At 42.7% G+C, this 19,507-nt stretch overlaps 1 protein-coding gene and 1 long non-coding RNA gene across 5 annotated transcripts in view; one reads left to right on the top strand and one right to left on the bottom strand.

Annotated features, from left to right (window-relative positions):
• Positions 1–11,385, bottom strand: part of LOC308058565 — a 48,201-nt gene extending 36,816 nt beyond the window's left edge. Inside the window, exon 1 of the long non-coding RNA XR_013925885.1 lies at positions 785–11,385. This is a non-coding gene — a long non-coding RNA (uncharacterized lncRNA). The remainder of the gene's footprint in view (positions 1–784) is intronic.
• GBE1 (1,4-alpha-glucan branching enzyme 1) overlaps positions 372–19,507 on the top strand; it is a 168,737-nt gene continuing 149,601 nt past the window's right edge. For 2 of the 4 annotated variants that reach the window (XM_080374522.1, XM_080374523.1), the window contains exon 1: positions 374–816. In XM_080374522.1, coding sequence (XP_080230648.1) covers positions 713–816 — 104 coding nt within the window. In that variant the 5' untranslated portion in view covers positions 374–712. Of the gene's footprint in view, positions 817–19,507 lie in introns of all 4 variants that reach the window. The other 2 variants (XM_080374521.1, XM_080374524.1) reach the window with 2 other exon arrangements.

The raw sequence follows: 19,507 nt of genomic DNA, 5'->3' as shown, positions 1-19,507 counted from the left end.
ACAAAAGACATCAAAGTGGCACTAAGAAAACAAACCGGGGACCGCCGAGCGGCGGCAGACGCCCCCTCCTGCCGGCCCTTGCCCTGCCCAGCCCGGGGGCTCGGCTCCCACCGCCACCTCCTCCCCGCCGTACCGCCGGCGCGCAGCTCGCCCCTCACCCCCGCCCAGCCCCTCAGCCCCGCACTCCGGGCCGCCGCCCGGGGCCCCGCGGCGAAGGCCCCGGCGCTCCCTCCCTCCCCCCAGGGGCGGCTCCGCCAGCGCCGCGGCTCCGGCCCGGCCCGCCCGCGCCGGCACCCCGCGCCGTTCGAAGGGCTTTTTTACCACCCCCCTGCGCGCTACCAACCCCTGCGGGCAAAGCCGGGACAGCGACAACCAAATCGCTCGCTCGTCCGCGCCGAGGGGAGGCAGCGTGCCCCCGATCCGCTCGCCCCTCGGCTCCCTCAGCCCCCGAGGCACACCGACACCGCCGCCACGGGTGCTGCGGGGGGGGAGGGGGGGGTGGCGGGGGCACCGCGGCGCGGCCCGGGCGGCTGGCACGGCGGGCGGGGAGGGGCGGTGGAGGCGGCCGCCTCCCGGCCCCGGCGGGCTGCCCCGGCCGGTGGGCGGCGCCGGGCGGTGAGAGGCAGGGGGCGCCTCGCCCGCCCTCCCCGGCCCCCCTCCCCGAGTGTATATAGCGGCGGCGCGGCACGGCGCGGATCCCGCGGCGGGCAAGATGGCGGCCGCCACCTGCACGCAATCCCCGCAGCCGGTGAGGCTGCCGCAGCTGCTGGAGCGGGACCCCTACCTGGCCCCCTTCGAGTCGGACTTCCAGCGCAGGTACCGCCCCGCCCCGGCCCGCCCGCCGGCGGCCTAGGCCTGTGCCGCGGGGACGGGAGCGCCTCCTCGGCAGGGCGAGGGGCGGCGGGCGAGCAGGCGGCGACCGCCCGCCTCTGGGGGCGCCGGGGCGGGCGGGGGGAGCGGCGGGCGGGCGGTGTCCCCTCCCCCTCCCTCCTCTCCCCTCCCCGTCGCGGCGGGGGCCGTCCCTCAGCCAGCGCCGGGGCGGCTCCGCTTCCCGCCCCGGTGGCGGCGGGGGGGACGGACCCGGAGCGGGGTTTCGTGCCGGCACTTCCGACGGAGGCGCCTCCACCGCGGGCGGAGCCGCCGTCGGGACTCGGCGGGGCCTCCAGAGCCGCGTAGGGCGGGCCGCTGCGAGGAGGCCTCCGCCGCGGGCCTCTCCGCTGGCGTCGCCGGTGGTGGCGGTGACTGGGCCGTCCCGGCCCCCGTGGCCTCTCTGGCGCTTCGGGCGTCTTCGTTGCCCCCCTGGGGCCCGCCTAACAGCGGCATGGCTTCGTTACGGCTGGGGGGGGTGGGCTGGCTCACGGGGAGCCTGGCCCTGGCAGCGCAGGCAGGTGCGCCGCGGCGGCGAGCGCCGGGGCCGCTGATGAGGGTGTTTTAGCCGAACCGCTGTCGCTAGTAAAAACGTTTTTAAATCCAGCTGCCAGAACCTGTAAATAAACTGCTCCTGAACCACCTCTTTCTGGAGAATTTTCCTTTAGGTGCGTTTTTGGAGAGATCCCTAAATCCCTAACTCAGCTGTTCGCAGACCTCCAACCGATGACAGTGTGCGTTAGGGTGGTTTCAGGTTGCCAGTCTGAACATTTTTTTTTTTTTTTTTTTTTCATTTTTTTTTTCCCTCTCGCCGGCAGCTGCGACACCAACCCTCTGACCAGGACGGGCAGCAGGCCTGGGCGAGAGCCTGCCAGCAGCAGCTCGGGCAGAGGCGACCTGCGTCCTGCCCAGCAGAACTGCCGGCCTTGAGAGACTGCTAAAGCCTCACCGGCCGATTGAAAACCGGAATTGGGAGCTTTTATGGTGCAACTTTCTATGTTGTGTTTCACTACCGGTCCCCTGATAATCAAAACTCTAGTACTGACCAGTGCCCTGTATCCCAGAAGTCTGGAAAAGTCTGTGTATGTGGGAGAGAAGCAAAAGGGATTTTTATTTTTTTTTTTTTCCTTTACTGTATTACACAGTGCTTTTGGTTTCATGTTACCAGGTGTCCTGTTGGGTTCTGGCAGAGAATAGTGGTAAGGCTAGATCATGTAAAATGGGATTAAGGATTTGGTAAACTACTAGATTTACACAGCATTTTCTGAAATGTAATCTCTTAATGATAGAATAGTGTAGTGGTTTAAACAATGATTCCTGGCAAGCGTGGGTAATGTATGCAGTGCTGTAAACCACCTAATTCTTCCAGTGAGGTGCCTGAGTGTAGGAAGGAATAAGTGGGTGGCTCTGGCTCTTAATAAAGCCATTTATTAGAGTATTTGGGCTTTCCAAATGTGCTTGCCATATAAATGGTCACATTGCTGATAGAATCATAGATATTTTTTTTTTTAGGTTGGAAAAGACCTTTAAGATCATCAAGTCTAACTGCTAACTGAGGACTGCCAAGTCTATCACTAAACTATGTCCCTAAGCACCACATCTATGTGTTTCTTAAACACCTTCAGGGATGGTGATTCTACTGCCTCCCTGGGCAGCTGTTCCAATGCTTGACTACCCTTTCAGTGAAGAAATTTTTCTTAATATCCAATGTAGACCTCCCCTGGCATAACTTGAGGCTGTTCCCTCTTCTCCTGTCACTTTTTATTTGGGAGAAGAGACCTACCCCCAGCTGCCTACAGCCTCCTTTTAGGTAGTTGTAGAGCATAAGGTCCCCCCTGAGCCTCCCTTTTCTCCAGGCTAAACTCCAGTTCCCCTAGCCGCTTGTCCTAAGACTTGCAATCTAGATCCTTCACCAGAACCTGCAAAGCATTCTTGGGACATGTTCCAGCACTTACACATCCCTCTTCTAGTGAGGGGCCTAAAACTGAACAGAGTGTTCAAGGTGCAGCCTCACCAGTGCTGAGTGCAGGGGAATAATAATTTCCTTTGTCCTGCTGGCCACAATGTTTCAGATAAAAGCCAGGGTGCTGTTGGCCTTCTTGGCCACCTGGGCACACTGCTGGCTTATGTTCAGCCAGCATTCCCAGGTCCTTTTCCTCCAGGCAGCTTTTCCAGCTGCTCTGCCCAAAGCCCATAGCATTGGGTAGGGTGATTATGACCCAGGTGCAGGACCCCGGCCCTGAGCCTTGTTGAACCTCATACAGTTGGCCTCGGCCCATCAGTCCAGCCTGTCCAGATCCCTCTGCAGAGCCTTCCTGCCCTCAAGGATATCAACACTGCACCACCAAACTTGGTGTTATCGGCAAACTGAGGGTGCACTTAATCCCCTTGTCCAGATCATCAATAGAGATATTAAACAGAACTGGCCCCAGCTCTGAGCCCTGGGGATGCTACTTACGACTGGCCACCAGCTGGATGTAACTCCATTCACCACCGCTCTTTGGACTTGGCCATCCAGCCAGCTTTTTACCCAGCGTGGAGTACACCCATCCAAGCCCTGAGCAGACAGTTTATTCAGGAGAATGTTGTGGGAGACCATGTCAAAGGCTTTACTGAAGTCCAGGTAGAAAAGCATCCACAACCTTTCCTTTGCCCACTGGGTGGGTCGTCTTTTTGCAGAAGGAGATCATGTTTGTCAAGCAGGACTTGCCTTTCATAAACCCATGCTGGCTGGGCCTGATATGATGGCACTCAGGGTAATTTGTTCCATAACTTTTCCTGGCACTTAGGTCAGGCTGACAGGCCTGTAGTTTCCCGAATCCTCCTCCTTGTAGATGCACATCCCATTGGCTAACCTCTAGTCTGCTGGGACCTCCCCAGTTAGCCAGGACTGTTGATAAATGATGGGGAGTGGCTTGGCGAGCTCCTTCACCAGCTCCCTCAGTACCCTCGTGTGGATCCCATCTGGTCCTGTAGACTTGTGAGTGTCCAAGTGGAGCAGCAGGCCACTAACTGTTTCCTTCTGGAATATGGGGACTTCATTCTGCTCCTTGTCTCAGACTTCCAGCTCAGGGGGCTGAGTACCCTGAGGGTACTGGATGATGGTGTTTGTATTTCTGAGGATAGTACAGCTGTGCTGAACACAATGAGTTTGCAAAACTTTTGTGTACTTATGAGGTTGATCCATCTTGACCACAGAAGTTCAGATGATCCTGTTTGTATCTTGTCCCTTCCTGGCTTCTGAACCTCAAACTGGTTAATTAACATAGAATACTGTGGAACCATGTATACTGTTAGGTAGTTTGAAGGAAAACTTCTGTGACAACCTGTGATAAACTGATTGTCTTATTCTACGCCCAAACAACAAGCCTGTCCTGTCTTTTATCCTGTGGATGGTAGAGAGTGCCAAGGAGGAGGAGTATAAGCACAGGGAAATACCTGTTGGTGTATCCATGCAGTGCTCATCCTAGCTTCCATGAATTGTGATTCAGTCTGTATTTAATAGCTTGAGGTGCATTTTTGTGTAGAGGTCTTGCATCAGGAGTGCCCAGGAGAAAGGAGTTTTGCAGCCTCGTTGCTGCATGTGTGAAGAACCAGTTCTCTGGGATCTCTAGTATATGGGTTTTGCTTATTTTTTTTTTTAATTCTTGTACTGGAGGAGGTGGTCAACAGCCCTGCACAACTTTGTTCACTGTGTCTGTGAAATCCTGAGCAGTGTGGAGCTAGGTGATCTTTGTCCCAGGCTGAAGGATCATGATGTGTTTTACTGGTCATTGTATGAATGTGGTCCACTTGTCTGATCCTCTGTTGTGTGTCTTTCCTGGCCCCTTTTTGAGATGGTAGTTAAAAATGAAAGCAGTCTGAGTTGAATGCTATGTGGATATGGTTGGATTTGCTCTTAGGTCTTTTCCAGCTTAAACAATTCCATGATTAATACAGTTACATAATGATATGACACTTGCATAACTAATCCTTGAAGAAAAAGTACAAAGCAGAAAAACCTGGCAAGCTGTCTAGAAGCAGAAATACATGTAAATATATTTACCTTTGGAGCTTCAAGTGTATGTACAGAGTGAAGTTGCTGCTACTAATCTTAAATCCTACTGGCAGTAAACTCGTATGCCTCTAGAAAGGTAATAATTATTGTAAATGCATGAACTTGATCATGCATTTGTGGGGCCTGTCATTAAGTAACCCAGTGGATCAGGTGTATCCCACACATAGTGTAGGAAAGGCTGTGATGAAGGAACCAGGAATATGTGCTGTTAAGCAAATCTATGTATTAGCTGTCAACTGTTTGCCATCGCTTTATCATGGGCAGGGCAGAAGGACTAATTCTTAATACATACTTAGTATTAGCAATTCATTTACTCTTGTAGAGTAGGAAAACTGGATAGAAGTGATGCCACTCAACTGCTGAACAAGTAATCTCTTCTGATACCACTGGCTGGTTTTCTCTAACGTTGTTCCTGATACGCCTGTCCAGTGGCATTTTTTGCCATTTGGATAGTTTAAACAACAAAGATACAGGTGGTCTGTCAGTTCAGAAGGTTGAGGTGTTCCTGGTGAAGGGGACACGAGGCAGCTGTTGTGCCTGGCACCCTGTAGCATCAAAAGTGTTTTACTTGCTTGGATTAGGAAGCTTTGGGAAAGGAGTAAAACAAACTTAATCAAATACGGTGTGTATGGGTACTTTTTCGGTAGTAGTCTAAATTCCTTCGTAATAATTTGCAGTGATGTTTACCTTCCTTTAATATTAAAGAAAATATTTAAGGACCGATAGGAATTTTGTAGCTTATAGCTATCATACCATGTATTGCCTAGAGAAATAAAAATCGGGGATTTTGACCAGAGGATTAAGAATGCTTGAGAAACGAAGCTTTTTAAACATTTGTCTGTTGACATCATTATACTGTGCCTTGTGCAGAAACATAAAAGTAGTCCTTCCTTTGTCTTGCTTAGTAACGGTATGTTCTTCTATAAAAGGGAGGGCGAATGAAAGATTTAGGGTCTGTTCTTGGCAGTGACATTGGCATGTTGTTAACTCACCCTTTGAGCTTGAGCCTGGCTGCAGTTTTATCCATAGCACTGTGTTAGTACAGCCAGATTATTGCTAGTGGAAAATTTTATGGCTGTTTATACATGACTCTTGTAGGATGCACAGTCAACTTGATTACGATGGATTCTCACACTCAAAGCAGGGCCATTTCTGGTGTTGGATTGAGTTGCCCAGGGGTTCGTTGGGTTGTGCTGGGTCTCTGAGAATGCGCTTCCACAGCCTCCTTTGGCAGTTTCTCCCTGGTTTGGCTACTATCATGGTGCAAATTTCTTTTTTAATACTATAACTGCCCTTGCTGCAACTTCGTCTGTTACTTCTGCTCTTTTTTTGCTGTGTGCCTTGGAGGAGAGCCTGGCTCATTCTTTGCTCTGGGCACTGTCCCTCCATTACCTGTCTCTTTAGATAGCTTAAGACTGTAAGTGGAGATCAACAACCCATGCCCCCTCGTGTTAGCTTTTTCATCTGTAGTCCCCAGAAACTCAGCTTTCTCTGACCCTACCTTATGTGCCAGAGGTAGTAGAAGACAGACCAGGAACAAGAAGCTGGCTTTCTACAGAGGCTTTAGCTTGTCCTTACTTGCCTCTGCCTTGAGCAGGTGCAGGCCTACCTCGCTGAAGTTCACACCCACCTCTCCTACCCTGTGCTGTGCCACTTCACTCCAGGGACAGTGACCATGTCTACATGGCAGAATGCCTAATACTGAGATCTTTGCACATTCTTTTATTTTTCTTTATTTTGGCCAGAGGGGGATGTTAAACATCAGCCTGGGTTCTCCAGTGTAGTGTAATTACTGTGATTCAATTTAAGAATTACCAGATTAATGATGGAATGAATCATGATGTTGCCTCAAGTTCTAAAAATTTTCCTTTTGGTTTCAAAGACTGTCTCCTTTAACATCTTGTGAAGTTTGAGCTTCCTGCTTTACACAGTTCACTTTCTTCCATTGTTTTTTTTGTTTTTGCTTTTTTTTTTTTTTTTTAATCTTTGAGAAACACTGAATGGGTGCTCTGGTGGGAACAAAGTGTTTCTCTAAAGAATTCTCTAAAGAAGTCATGCCTAAAATTAAATGGAAGGACCTAGTTAAGTTCTAAACATGGAGTATGGACTACCATAGTTAAATGCGTGACAAGTGGGAAGAAGGAGATGTCTGGTCACATTCCCTCTTCTGTTCTTTGTCATGCATAGGCATATTGTTGCAAATGGTACTCATGGGGAAAACAGAAATTGGTATTTTTTTTTCTTTCTCTGAATACCTCAATTTGACCCTGAGTGTCTGTGTGGTATTTGCTTTGGTGAGGGGGTACATCCTTCCAGTGTATATATAGTGAACCATTCAGCCTTGACCCAAACACACACTATTCAGAGCTTAAAACAAGTATCTACTTCAAACAAACAAAGAAAAAAACCCGCAAGTGATGAGTGTTTGCATAGGGTATCACTGTGCTACACTGTTTGACCATCTGTGATACGTTTTCGCGCAAGTATTTTGTTAACTCCCAAGTGTTATTTAGGCTAAAGACTTTGTATAATTTAGTATGTATTTTTAGTCTTTTACCTCTTAGAACATAATTGGTTCAATTAAAACCATTAATGCCTGCGGTGTAATTGCATTTTATGGAGTTACAAACTGGTGTTAGAAAGTGCTGCCCATTAGAATTTTCTGCTATAACAACATGCGTGGCTTATTATATTTTACCAGCCTCTGCAACTGCCTCTGTAATGTACTGACTACACAATACTCAGTGAAAGCTTTTATTTTTTACCCGTTCAATTTATAGAGTAAATAGGTGAAAATGTACCAATGCACAGCTTCAGTCTTTATCTTGATTAAACCTTCAAACAGGACACTGATTTGTTCAGCTAGGCAGAATACTGGCCATAGTTCTTGGTCGTAGGTATGGGTTGAGGGAGAGAGAGGATGTCCCATTTCTTCTGAAGTTTTGGTGAGTTTTTGGTTGAGAAGACAGGAACATCTACTCTGTAGCTTTTGTAGCTAGATCAATTAAAAATATGTCTGTCAGTTATTTCATAGGTTCCTGGTAGTGTTCTTAGACCCCTCCACTCTTACAAAAGGGAAGTACTTGCCATTTTTCTGTTCGTGTCTACGTAATATCACATTACTGCAGCTTTTTGCTTTTTGATGGTTCTGCTTTTTTTTTTTTTTTCCCCTCTTCTTATTTTAAGAGGTGCACAGTGGTGGGTACTTGACTGAGGTATTGAAAATGAAAAGGTGTTGAGTTGGGTTCAGTAAGACTGAGTAGGAAGGCAGCTATTGGGGTCTGGCAAGTTTGGGAATGAAAGTTGAGTGACCCAGGTGGAATCCCAGTTTTAGATGATGACAGGAAGTGGGAAAGGCTGGAGTAAGATCTGTCACAGAATTAACACAACTACTGTGTGTCATCTGTGTAGGGAGCCATGACTCTAACTTAGAAAAACGGGATTTTCCTTTTCTGCCTCATACAGGCTGCTGTATTGGGCATGTGAAACTAAATGTTCACGAAAAACAATGTCATACACTGCTGTATTTTTCTTTTTTTTTTTTTTTTTTTTTTGATGGCATTGACTTCTGCTGGACTACTCAGAATGATTTTAAGAGCCCTATAGAAACCAATACCTATCAGTTTAATGGGATATATGCTTCTGCATTATAGTTGTCTGGTGTGCTCTTGTGCATTGGGATTAGTAACCCTGACAAGCACAGCTGACTGCATCACTGATAACTTTAAGTCTGTGAGGAAGTAGTTACATAGGACAGTGTGCATGTAATATATGTGTATCTGGTCATAGTCCTCATTGAAAGATTCAAGTTGGCAATTGTCTTAATAGCTGCTAGCTTTGCAAAAAGGCAGGGAAGTATTAGGATGCAGGTAATTGCTTTTTGTTAGCCAGGCAGTTGCCTCTGTATGTATTCATGCTAAGTACTCTTTGAAAAGCTGAGTGGAGGCCCCCTCAGCTCTATTACACAGTGTTAGCATGTCTGAGAATGTTGAATGGGCTCTGAGAATTTGCCCAGAATTTTTAAAAAATAGATTATGTGACCAGGAATCTAATTACTGTCTCACTGTAATAGTGAGGAAAAGCTTTGTCTTGCTGAATACTTTAAATTCAAGTAATTGTGTGTGTTTCTTTAATACTTCTAAGCTGTAAAGAAGGTGTTCTTGTTATGGAGGATTGTCTTAAGTCAGCATCCTATTGCATGAAGATGCTTTTCTTCCCCTGTTCAGTTTCAGTATTTATGTATACACACTACTCTTGCCTCTCAGTCTCCCTGTTACCTTCTATTAACTCCCACTATGCCTTCTAATTGTAGCTGCTCCTTCATCTTCTGGCTTCTACAAAATAAGCTCCTTTTCACTTGTGCAGTGTCAGAGATCTAAAACCTCTCATTCATGCTTCAGTTTACTTTGTAGTTCTGAAACTCTGCTTCATACGGTTATTCATTAACTTAAAAAGAATATAATGTCTTAAGGCAGTGTGTCAAGTGCGACAAGATCAGATTTTTGTATTTAGAATGTTTAAAATATGAGTTTTCCTCTGGAAGAAAACATTATTCTGAAAAAAAAAAAAAAAAGGTTTTAGCTATAGTATGGTTGCTTCTTCCCCAAGTACCTGACAATTTATTTGACATTCTTAGAGCACCTCATGTTAACATGTTGAAGGCCGGTTATTAGTGGTGATTCCTGGCTGTGCTGTGAAGAACAGGCCTCCAAGCTGCACAGAACAGTCTGTTTTGCCTCATGTTGCTGTTGGAAGCACCTTACCAATGAGCGTTACCTGGGCAGTTGTTGTGATTCAATTCTAGTGTAGGCCCTTGAGCTCTTGGAGTAGATATCTGAAGATCTGTCTAATGACCCAGGCAAAGCAGTTCACTTATGTGAACATCTTGAAACTGTTCTGTTAATCTGGATATTTCTAATGCTACATTTATTTTAACCTATCTCTTGGTATACTTATAACCCCCCCCCAAAAAAAAAAAACCAAAACAACAACAAAACAAAACCAAACCAAACAGAACCACCAAAACACAAAACCAAAAACAAGCCTTACTGACAGTTTCTTTAATCATGCAGCTCTGATTCTGTTGACTGATATTACTTGAAGGTAGTGGTAGCTCTAATGCTTTCTATTTGACGCCCTCCTTTTTTCTTTGGAGCTGTTGCCCAGGCATAATATGCTTGTTTTTCCTTCATATCCTTGCTGTTCTGTTTTTTTGTGTTGCCTGGCTTTGTGCTAGCATGTCCACCCTTGAGCTTAGTGATAGGGAGAGAAAATAATTTCAGTGGGGCATGACATTCCAGTAAGAGTGGACCTACTCTCTGCAATGTAAGGGTACCACTGCTAAAAGGTTATGCTAAGTTAAAAGAAACAAGTAGCCTAGATCTGCAAAAGGAATTGAGTGATGCTGGGTCACACAAAATTAACTTCTAAGTGTATAGTTCATGGCATAGAAAATGTGAGTTTCAGCCCTGGTTACTTGAACTAGTCTTGTGTTCATAAAGTGATTTGTTTCCATTTGTGTGTTCCACAGTTCTTAAAGGGAGGTTGGACCTGGGTCCTCTCACTTCCAGGTGATGCTGGTATGAGACACTGAAGTAAGGATGATGTCCTTTATGGTAGGAGTAGAAAAGTGGAGAAATCCTACTAAAGTATTACCTCATGAGAGTGTGGACTTCAATTTGATGAGTGTTTCTTCTTTAATTCCTCCCACTCAAAACCAAACAACCCCCTACCTTTTTGGTCAAGAAAAGGCTTATAGAAATGTGGGTAAGCTAACATACACAGACAGACTTTGCTGATCTCAAAGCGTAGTTAAATAACATTGCAAAGATTTGCGACTGGAGGAGATTTATTTTGCTGTTATTGGGCAATGTTTAGTGTCTGACCTTCATTTGCACTCATCCTTTTCAAGAGGGAGCTGATAGAGAAGGCCCTTTAGGAGGCATTGTATTGGGACAAGTGGACAATAAACTTCTAGTGCTGATCACAAATAGATGTAGGTAGTTTTATTACAGTTTGTGTGGAGATTTTTTTTGACAAAACAACGCATTATATGGTTGCTGAACTCTATGCCAGCAGCGTGTGTGGAGTCAGACTTATGTTTTGAGGGCACTCTTTTTTTCTAGTGTGATACTGATAGGCAGGGTACATGCATGTGCAGGATGTGTGCCTCCAGGCATTCCCTATGGTCATATGTGAATGTGATGACATCATGAGATCTAGGCTATTGGATGTATAAACATTTGATAAGATGCTTTGGAGGAAAGGTGGGAGGGCCGAGGGGGAATAATCTGAAAGACTCCTCTTAAAATCATGCTGAGTTACTCTATGTTTTAAATGAAAACACACTGCACTACCACAGCTGTTTGGAAATAGCCCATCTAGAATGAGTTCGTTGCATAAACATAGGAGTCAGCAGCTCATTTTAGCGGCTTTAGGGGGCAACCTGATTGTACTGTACCTGCTATCCCAGCAAAAAAAAAAAAAAAAAAAAAAAAAAAAGTAGTTTAATAAATTCTGTTATGTGCTAGGCTTAAGCAGATAATTTGGGTATTTTACACTGTCTAAAATGCCCTTGGACATCCCTGTTTATGCAGGCAGGTCTTACTGTTAACATAATTGTTTGATACCTGCTGTGGTAAATACCCACAGTATAAATGTTTCTGGTTTGACAGGGGTTGGTAAGCCGTAAGTTAATTAGTTCTTTCCATTCCAAGACTTACGCAGCTCATTTTGAAATTATGAATCTTTGATCACTTTCAGCAAGATTTAATTTGTCCTACATAAACAGTTCTTCCTGCCAAATGCCACTCCTCTAGGAAATTGTTAAAGTGTAATAGAAATATGAAGTGCTGCATACTGCTTTGGTGTGCCAACTTTTCAGAGAAAATTTGGGTAGCATGCCGGTTGTAAATACTTGCACAATAGCTTTGTATTGTTACGCAAACAGTAGCAATGACTCCACATAGAAGCGTTTGTGAAATAGTAGATGCAGTGGGTTGGGACAGGAGCTGGTGAAGCGACTTTCCAAAGGTTAAAGCTAAAATCCACCTTTTTTGAGAAGCAAAAATTAGGAAGAAATGATGGAAATACCACAGTCTGTATACTTTGTACATAAAGGTAAGAACTTAATGCAAATAAAAGCTTTTTTTCTCAGTTCCTAGATACTTCCTCAGTTCGTATTTTGCTTGGACTTACCATCTGATGTTACATCATCTTAGTCCCTGCAATTGCCACCCTCCACTGCCTTACTGTCCCTAGAAAAAATATAAGAGAAATGGGGGAAAAACCTGGCTTTGGAAGAAAGGAGGGAACATAGCTGAAAAAAAAAAAAAAAGACATGCTTTACAACTTCAGGGTCTGTTTAGACTGCATCTCTTTTTTTTTTTTTTTATGAAAATGTTAAAGTAGTGGAGAACAGGGTAAAACTGGCATGCTGAATGAGCCAGGTGACTCAAATCTACTGTCTGAACAAACATCCTCTCTCTCAGTTGCCATGTACTCCCAAACTTTTACTTGATCTTTGGAATGCTCGTGGATTATTTTATCTTTCGACTTCAATAGATGGAGTAAATAGTATGTGTCCAGTACTGTCATATTGCCAGTGGCATGGACTCTATGAACATGTATATGAAGTTTTCCAGTGAAGCATAGTCAGTTGGGAAAGGTGTTTCATTTCCCTTTCTTTCAGTAGGGATTAGATGTGTTCTGTAAATTTTTCACTCACTTGAAGAGGAAGTGGTTTAGAAAAATATAGCTTAAAAAAATAACCAGTGTAGCAATAATTTTGAATTTTTCATCTTGCAAGTAGTATGATGGCTGTACTATCTTGTCCCTTTTGTCTGGTCTTTAGGAAGCTAAATAGTCATATCTGCTTGCCCCCTTTTTTTTTCAGTTGGGGTGCTAGCCTCTTTGCCCCTGTGCTTCCTTCTTTGTTCAGCTCTGGGCTACTTTCTTGCCACTGGCTAGCAGTTGTTTTGAACAACAGCAGGTACTTGTGAGATACCGAACTAATTTCAGCATGTAGCACCAGTAGAAAAATAATGTTTTCATTGGCAAACTCCAAAGGGATGGGAGAGAGACAGCAGACAGTAGCAAAACAGCATTTAGCTATGAACTGTTGTTCAAGTGGCTTTTTCCCTTTCTTGAAGAAAGCAAATTGAAACAGGCATTGCTGCCTTAAGGTAGCGTTTTCATACAGGTGACAGTATCAGAAAGGGTTGTGGGTTTTTTCCCCTCCCCCTTAGCCCCCTCCATCCCCAATAAAAAGAAAGGGGGGGGGGGGGGGGCAGGGGGAAGAAGAGGGGATCCCTGAAGATTTTTAAAGAAAGGCTTGTACCTGGGTTGTGTGGAGATGATGTCACTTGATGAACATTAGGTAGCTGTTTCTTTGTGCAAAATTCAAGGTAGGTAGTTGCATCTTAGCTTTCGGTGGTGTAAAAGTTTTTGATTTGAGTGTGAAATCTAGCTTCTCCTTTGCTGTACAGCTTCCTTTATAGCTTTTGGGGAAAATACATAAAATATCTTTATTAATTGCACTTTATGTACTTAATGCACAAGTGTATATACACACAGAGGTTTTTTCGGAGGTCTTTCTAGGTAGCATGTGTATGTACAGCCTCCATTGAGGTTCATTCGCAAGTTTAACTGGCTTATGCAACTCATTGACTTAATCTATGGCATATTTGATATGAGTTTTCTAATAAGAGCAAGTTCCTTAATGCTTAATTTTATAAACACCTTAAAGCTTTTTAAAAATAATTGCTGCTTTATTTTAGTCCTGTTTACAACAATTGGAAAGTATTTAAGAAAAAAACCCAAAGAAACAGGCTCCTAACAGTCTTTTTTTTTAAAAGAGCAGCCAACAGATTTTTTAATAGTAATGCTATTGTGATGTAATTTGAATGTGATTACAGTGTTTGGTTCTTTCAGACAGAAAATTCTAAACAGTTGTTAGCATTTAGATTTGCTTGCTAAACTTCTTTGGGTTTCCTTTGTATCATCAAAAAGTTCTGGACAGAAAATCTTTTTCTAGCTAATTCTTCTTATCCTAAAATAAATGTATGACTTCATAAATCTGATTATTTATTATTAATCTTAATAAACTTAAACATTGTAAATTAGTGTAAATAAAACCACCTCAAAATTGTAGACAACCTCTTCATCTTCCTCCCCTGCCCTCACAGTTTTAGGTGCCACATGATCTTGTTTGTAGGTGTATGCAGAACTTCCCTCGGAATTTCAGGGTTAGCTGCCATGAGGTTGTGGGTTTTGTTGTTTTGTTTTTTTTAGAAAAGGGGCCTTGGATTATAATGTCAGTGTATAAAAGAGTAATTTATGATTGTGTATTTTCTTCATGTTCCTAAGGTGAAGTTTGCAGAATGAGGGCAAGAACTGGGGGAGGTTGGAGATGTTAACTACCAGACAATCTATAGAGTGATAATACTGTAGTTTCACATAAATTTTGTCCTCACAGACTGGCATGGGACACTCCAGCCGGTTCCTGTGCAGTGTCTGGCTACTGATGCTAACGTTCAGGCTTCTCAGGCCAAAAGTATGAGGCCCAACAGAGCAGATAAGGGTCTGTTCAATGCCACCAGCTCCTCAAATACAATGTTTCTGCAAGGCTTCCAGTGTAATTTGTTTCAACAGGTTTCATGCATGTATTGTTTAAACTTAAACTGCTTATCTTAACTTTTTTTGGTTGCATGATAAAAATACAAGTTCCTTCATGCTTATAAAGTTCTTAACAGCACCAGAAGACTCAATCTATAGGTCTGATTGTTCAAAAATGCACTTTTTCTGAAGAAAGCAGTATGCCGCTTTTTCCATGGACTGATAACAGATGAAAAAATAGTGCTCATAGTACAGAAGTTAACCTAGTCCTTGACACCTTTACCTGGTAGAAGTTGTCTGTAGGTTCCACAGCTGGTAAAACCAAGAAGAGCACAGTCAGTTTGTGTGTGGAGATATATGTATTTCAGCTACAACTTGAGAATTGTGAGAATGACGTGAAAAGCTTTACTAAAAGGTTAGGTACCTGAATAGACCTAATGATTATTCTCTCTTGAAAATTTAGCAAATTTGGACCTAAACAGCGCTTGAATGTCAACTGTTTTAGCACAGCCAGTAAACCAGGAATGTTGTTACTGCACAATAACAATGACTGGATTAAAGTATCTTTGCCTTCTGAATAGGATCTCTTTTGGACCATGAAGTTATGGACTGAGTATTATAAGATAACGATTGATGTCTTTGAGTGTGACTATCAGCCATTGTGTATTTTGGCCAAGCTATTTGGGTTTTTGCTTAACAGTAAATAGTAGAAACAATTACAGAAACAAAACCCACACTTTCTTTAATAGCAGAAGCAAAAACTTCATCTGAGATGTGGGCTTTGAACTGCAGAACAAGATGTAAGGTATCACCTTCCCTAATATCATAAATAATGTATTGTCATCAAAGTAGGCATCAGACTGAGCTTTCAGCCACAGCGATGGTTGGCTTTGAGTGGTTTCCAACTTAAAATGGAGGTAACTGTAAGTGGCAATTATGTCCATTAAGTGTCCTTGTAGAACACCTTGACCATAATGACTTTTGACAGAAACATCTCCCAGGCCCTGCAGAGGTAGGAAATGCCAAGTCTGTCAAGATCTGATTCTTTTCCAGATATGCCTTTGAACAGCTTGTTTGTCTTTACGTAGCGGGATCAGTATAGTTTGCTGCAAATCCTGTACCTGTCAGTTAAAGTTGTTCAATTATAACGGTTTTCTCAAAAATGCTTGGTCAGTTCTGGGGTGTAGGTTGGCTGATCTTTGCATTGCTTGGCAGGGAAACCAAAAACCAGAGGTATTGAAGTAGAAAGTCCACAGAAAGACATTGTCAGTATAGCATACAATGTTGGAGAAGTGATTGTACAGTAAATACAGTTTATAGGTGCAGGAGCATGCTTTTGATAATACAGGTTGGTGGTGGTGCCCACTCCAACCCCAAAAAAACTTGTAGTTATGAATTCTTTGGTCTAATGGCATCTGCACTAAGGACTTTTGCAGTAAAAAGGATATTGCTCGAGAGCAGCATTTGCTAATACATTAACAAGCACTTCTAATGTAAACCTGGTTTTATAACACTAAACTTCACATTTTGTAAAGTCAGAGACAGCTTCTAGGTACACCTGTGTAGGTCCTTTAGATGTTACTGTCACTGAAGTACAAATTTTGACACCACACTTCTACAACTTGTGGACTTCACTAAAAAGAAACATATTGGACTTTGGGTATTTGGCTCTATGAGTTACTGTGGGTCATTTGTTGCAAAGGCTGCTCTTGGTATTGTTGACCCTTGTTCAGCAGCATATACGTAACTAAAAATGCCACTGAGATTCCTTCACAGATAGGTTTTCTTAAAATGCTTGATGAGGCTTGTCTAATAGAAGCAACAACATTTAGTCTGTGCTGAGGACAGCAGTAAACTGCAGTGGTTTTTGTATCTTTTTGACGTTTTCCAAACTGTTTTATCTGTCCAGTCCTTGTGTGTTCAAAACAACAGATGTTCTGACAAAGTCAAGATTCTTTGTTGTTGAGAAGAAACAGGAAAATAAAGACCTGAAATTGCTTGCACTGTGTTTTGATGTTTGTGGTTGTTTTTTTTTTTTTTTGTTTTTTTTTTTTGTTTTTTTTTTTTTTTTTTTTGTGTCTGTGCGTTGTTATGTGTGTGTTTTTTGTGGTTTTGTCTTTTTTTTTTTAGTAGCATTACTTTTGGTATCTCTGTGAGTGCTGCTAGTTGGAGCAGGATGGTAAAACAGAACTGTGTCAGAGAAACAATGGCATAAAACCTTAAAATTACTAAATCAACTTATTTACCACGTTGTTGGAGTGGTTGAAAGCTGACATCTGTTTCCTTATGGCACAAACAAATATAATTTTCTTATGATGGCTCCAAACCCTAGCTTTGATGTTCCTGATCATGCAAAAGCATAAGTGATGATTAGGAGCAAAAAAGAGGATAAGCTGCTTGTTGTTGTTGTTGTGTTGAGGCACCAACAGTTCTTGTGGCAGAGAAACCGTGTAACAGAAGAGTAGGAATAAACAGTGATTTGTGGCTGGTTTTGTAATGTATTTCATAGTTTGTAGTGGTATATATCAGTAAATTTTTTCATATGCCTGTGTGTTTTTATTTACTTTAAACCAGAAAGGTTTATTTGTGGAGGTATTGGGTGTTGTGGTTTTTAATATCTGTCTCTAGTGGATTAGCTTCCTGAATCTGTTTTGCTGAAGTTTTTGATTCTCAAATGTCAATGCAAAGAAGGTCCTCAATCCCTGCAGCTTGTAAATGACTTTACTGGCTTTTTATAAAGCTTTGTCCAGAATAGGCTAACCAAGACTGAGACTTCATGAATAGGTCTATCTGAGTAGAAAGGAAGGACATGAAAAACATTTAAAGTCAAGAGTGTTCTGGGTGTCGCTCCACTTCATCAGTGTGATATTCCTGCTGTGGTTTGCTTTCCCCTACAGAAGAGAAGAGGTATTGTAGAAACCTCAAAAATCAGTAGGGTATGAGCTTTCACCTAGTAGTATAAAAATCTAATAGTCTGTAAGCTGTAAACAGGCATCTAGAAAACAGTAGAGATGGCACTAGTGTTGTACATGCATTTTGGCAATGAATGCATCATTTGTTACGTTAGAAGCTTTGGCTTAAGATTTTCTTTTCTCCTTTTATTTCTATTGATACTCTTTCATCAACTGATCCACTTGTAAACTATGAAAGAAACTAAGGAAACTGAAGTAAAGAGAAAATTGTGGTCTTGACAGGTAAACTTGGGAAAGGTCCCTTTGTGATATGGAATAAAGTGGGAAGTATAGCTGGGGGATGTGTCATTGTTTTTGTTCATGCAGTATGAGACACTATGGACTGTATGTGTGTGTGGGGGTTAAAATGAAGCTTTGAGGGCTTATTTAGCTATAAATAAGTGTCTGTAACTCAGCTGCTTACCAAGTGTTTGCCAGGCTGTGCAGATGTGTCTTTTTTTTTTTCCCTCCCTCCCCAAGCACATTTAGAAAACTTGCTAGCTGGTGAAAAAACTGTGCTCTCTTCTAGTACTTCTTGATATGTGTGCATTGTACTATATAAGTACAATGTTTTTTGTTGGCTTTATTGTTGCTTCCTCTATTCTTTACTTCAGGTATCAAGATTATGAAAATTGAATTTTTTAGGGGTTTTAAAAAGATACAGGTATGACCTTATTTGAATGACAGATACATATTAAAAGATGTTAAAATATCCCTAGCAAACAAGCTGGTCTGCAGTGTAGGATGTCAGATTTCAAATCTAATGTTTCAAAAATTACTGACTTGGAAGCCTGGATAGATGGTGGCCTGTTGAGGGTAACTGTTGCGTATGCTACCACAAGATTCTAATATACTTTGCTGCTTCTACTTTTCATAATACAGCCAAAGCAAATTTTGTTAGAAGCCAGTGGAATTTCCTACACATACACATGCAGTGCCTATTCTAATATGGATTTAAATTCTTGTTAAGTAACTTTTTTTTGAGACTTTAAAAAACCAACATTGCTTCAACGAGAAGAAAAAGGGTGGATGGGAGTGAGAGCCAAGAAAAAGGGAGACCTTGAGAGCAGAGGGAAAGGGAAACATTGAGTGAAGATTTGCAGACCACCTCTAGAGGTTGTGACAAAACCTTGGATTACATCTTTTCCTGGGAAGTGTCAGCCTTTTCCTGTTTTCTGTTCTATTTTCCAGCTATGAAGGTGGTGTGGGGGTTGTTTGTGGTTAGTTTTTTTTAATAATAGTTAGGGTGGTTGTAAGATGAGTGGAACAAACAGGTTGTAATTGCAACCTGTAGTGTTACTTTTCATGATGGTTATTGCAGTGACACTATAATTGCAGATCACACAGAATCTCAGTAACGTTTGTGGTAGAGTATTGCTTCTGCTGGCTCATTCCTTTGTGCTCTGCTGTGATAGCTGATGAGAGCTGGTCAAATGCGGGGAGCTTAAATAATTGTGTCATTGTATCATGTGCATGTAAGCAGGATGACTATCAACCTTCAGGTAGAATAACAGTGCGTTTCAGTGTGACTCTTCACAAATTCTTACTGTTATGATATCCTGATTAGGTATTGCTAAGAAATTTCTATTAGTAGGTGGAATCAAGTAACTGCTATTTGTTATAATCCTGGAAATGCAGGTAACTGTCAAATCTTAAAAGGAGAGTTTATTCACTTTCATGATGTGCTTTTTATTGGGTATGATCATGTCAGGACTCCAGTGGATGCCCTATATTATGGAAAATGTTTATACCTTACCAAAACTCAGCCAAACAAAAAAGGTGTTATGGCAAATTTTTGACAGTACAAAACCCCCACAATTATTTCAAGAGGAATCTTACATTAACTAAATAGTATGAAAGGGTAAAATATACAAACTTTTTTGTGTGTGTTTTCAGCTCTTAGGAAATACTCTGTATTGCATCTTTGGTTTGCTATTCACATTAATTCCCTTATTCTTGCTTCCTCCTGCCACCAGAACCATTTTTCATCTTCCTTGTAAGGATTTGTTGTGTATTT

The sequence above is a fragment of the Falco punctatus genome (assembly GCF_963210335.1).
Source record: "Falco punctatus genome assembly, chromosome: 2".
NCBI classification, from domain to species: Eukaryota; Metazoa; Chordata; class Aves; order Falconiformes; family Falconidae; genus Falco; species Falco punctatus.
This window is presented reverse-complemented; position numbering and strand designations above follow the sequence as displayed.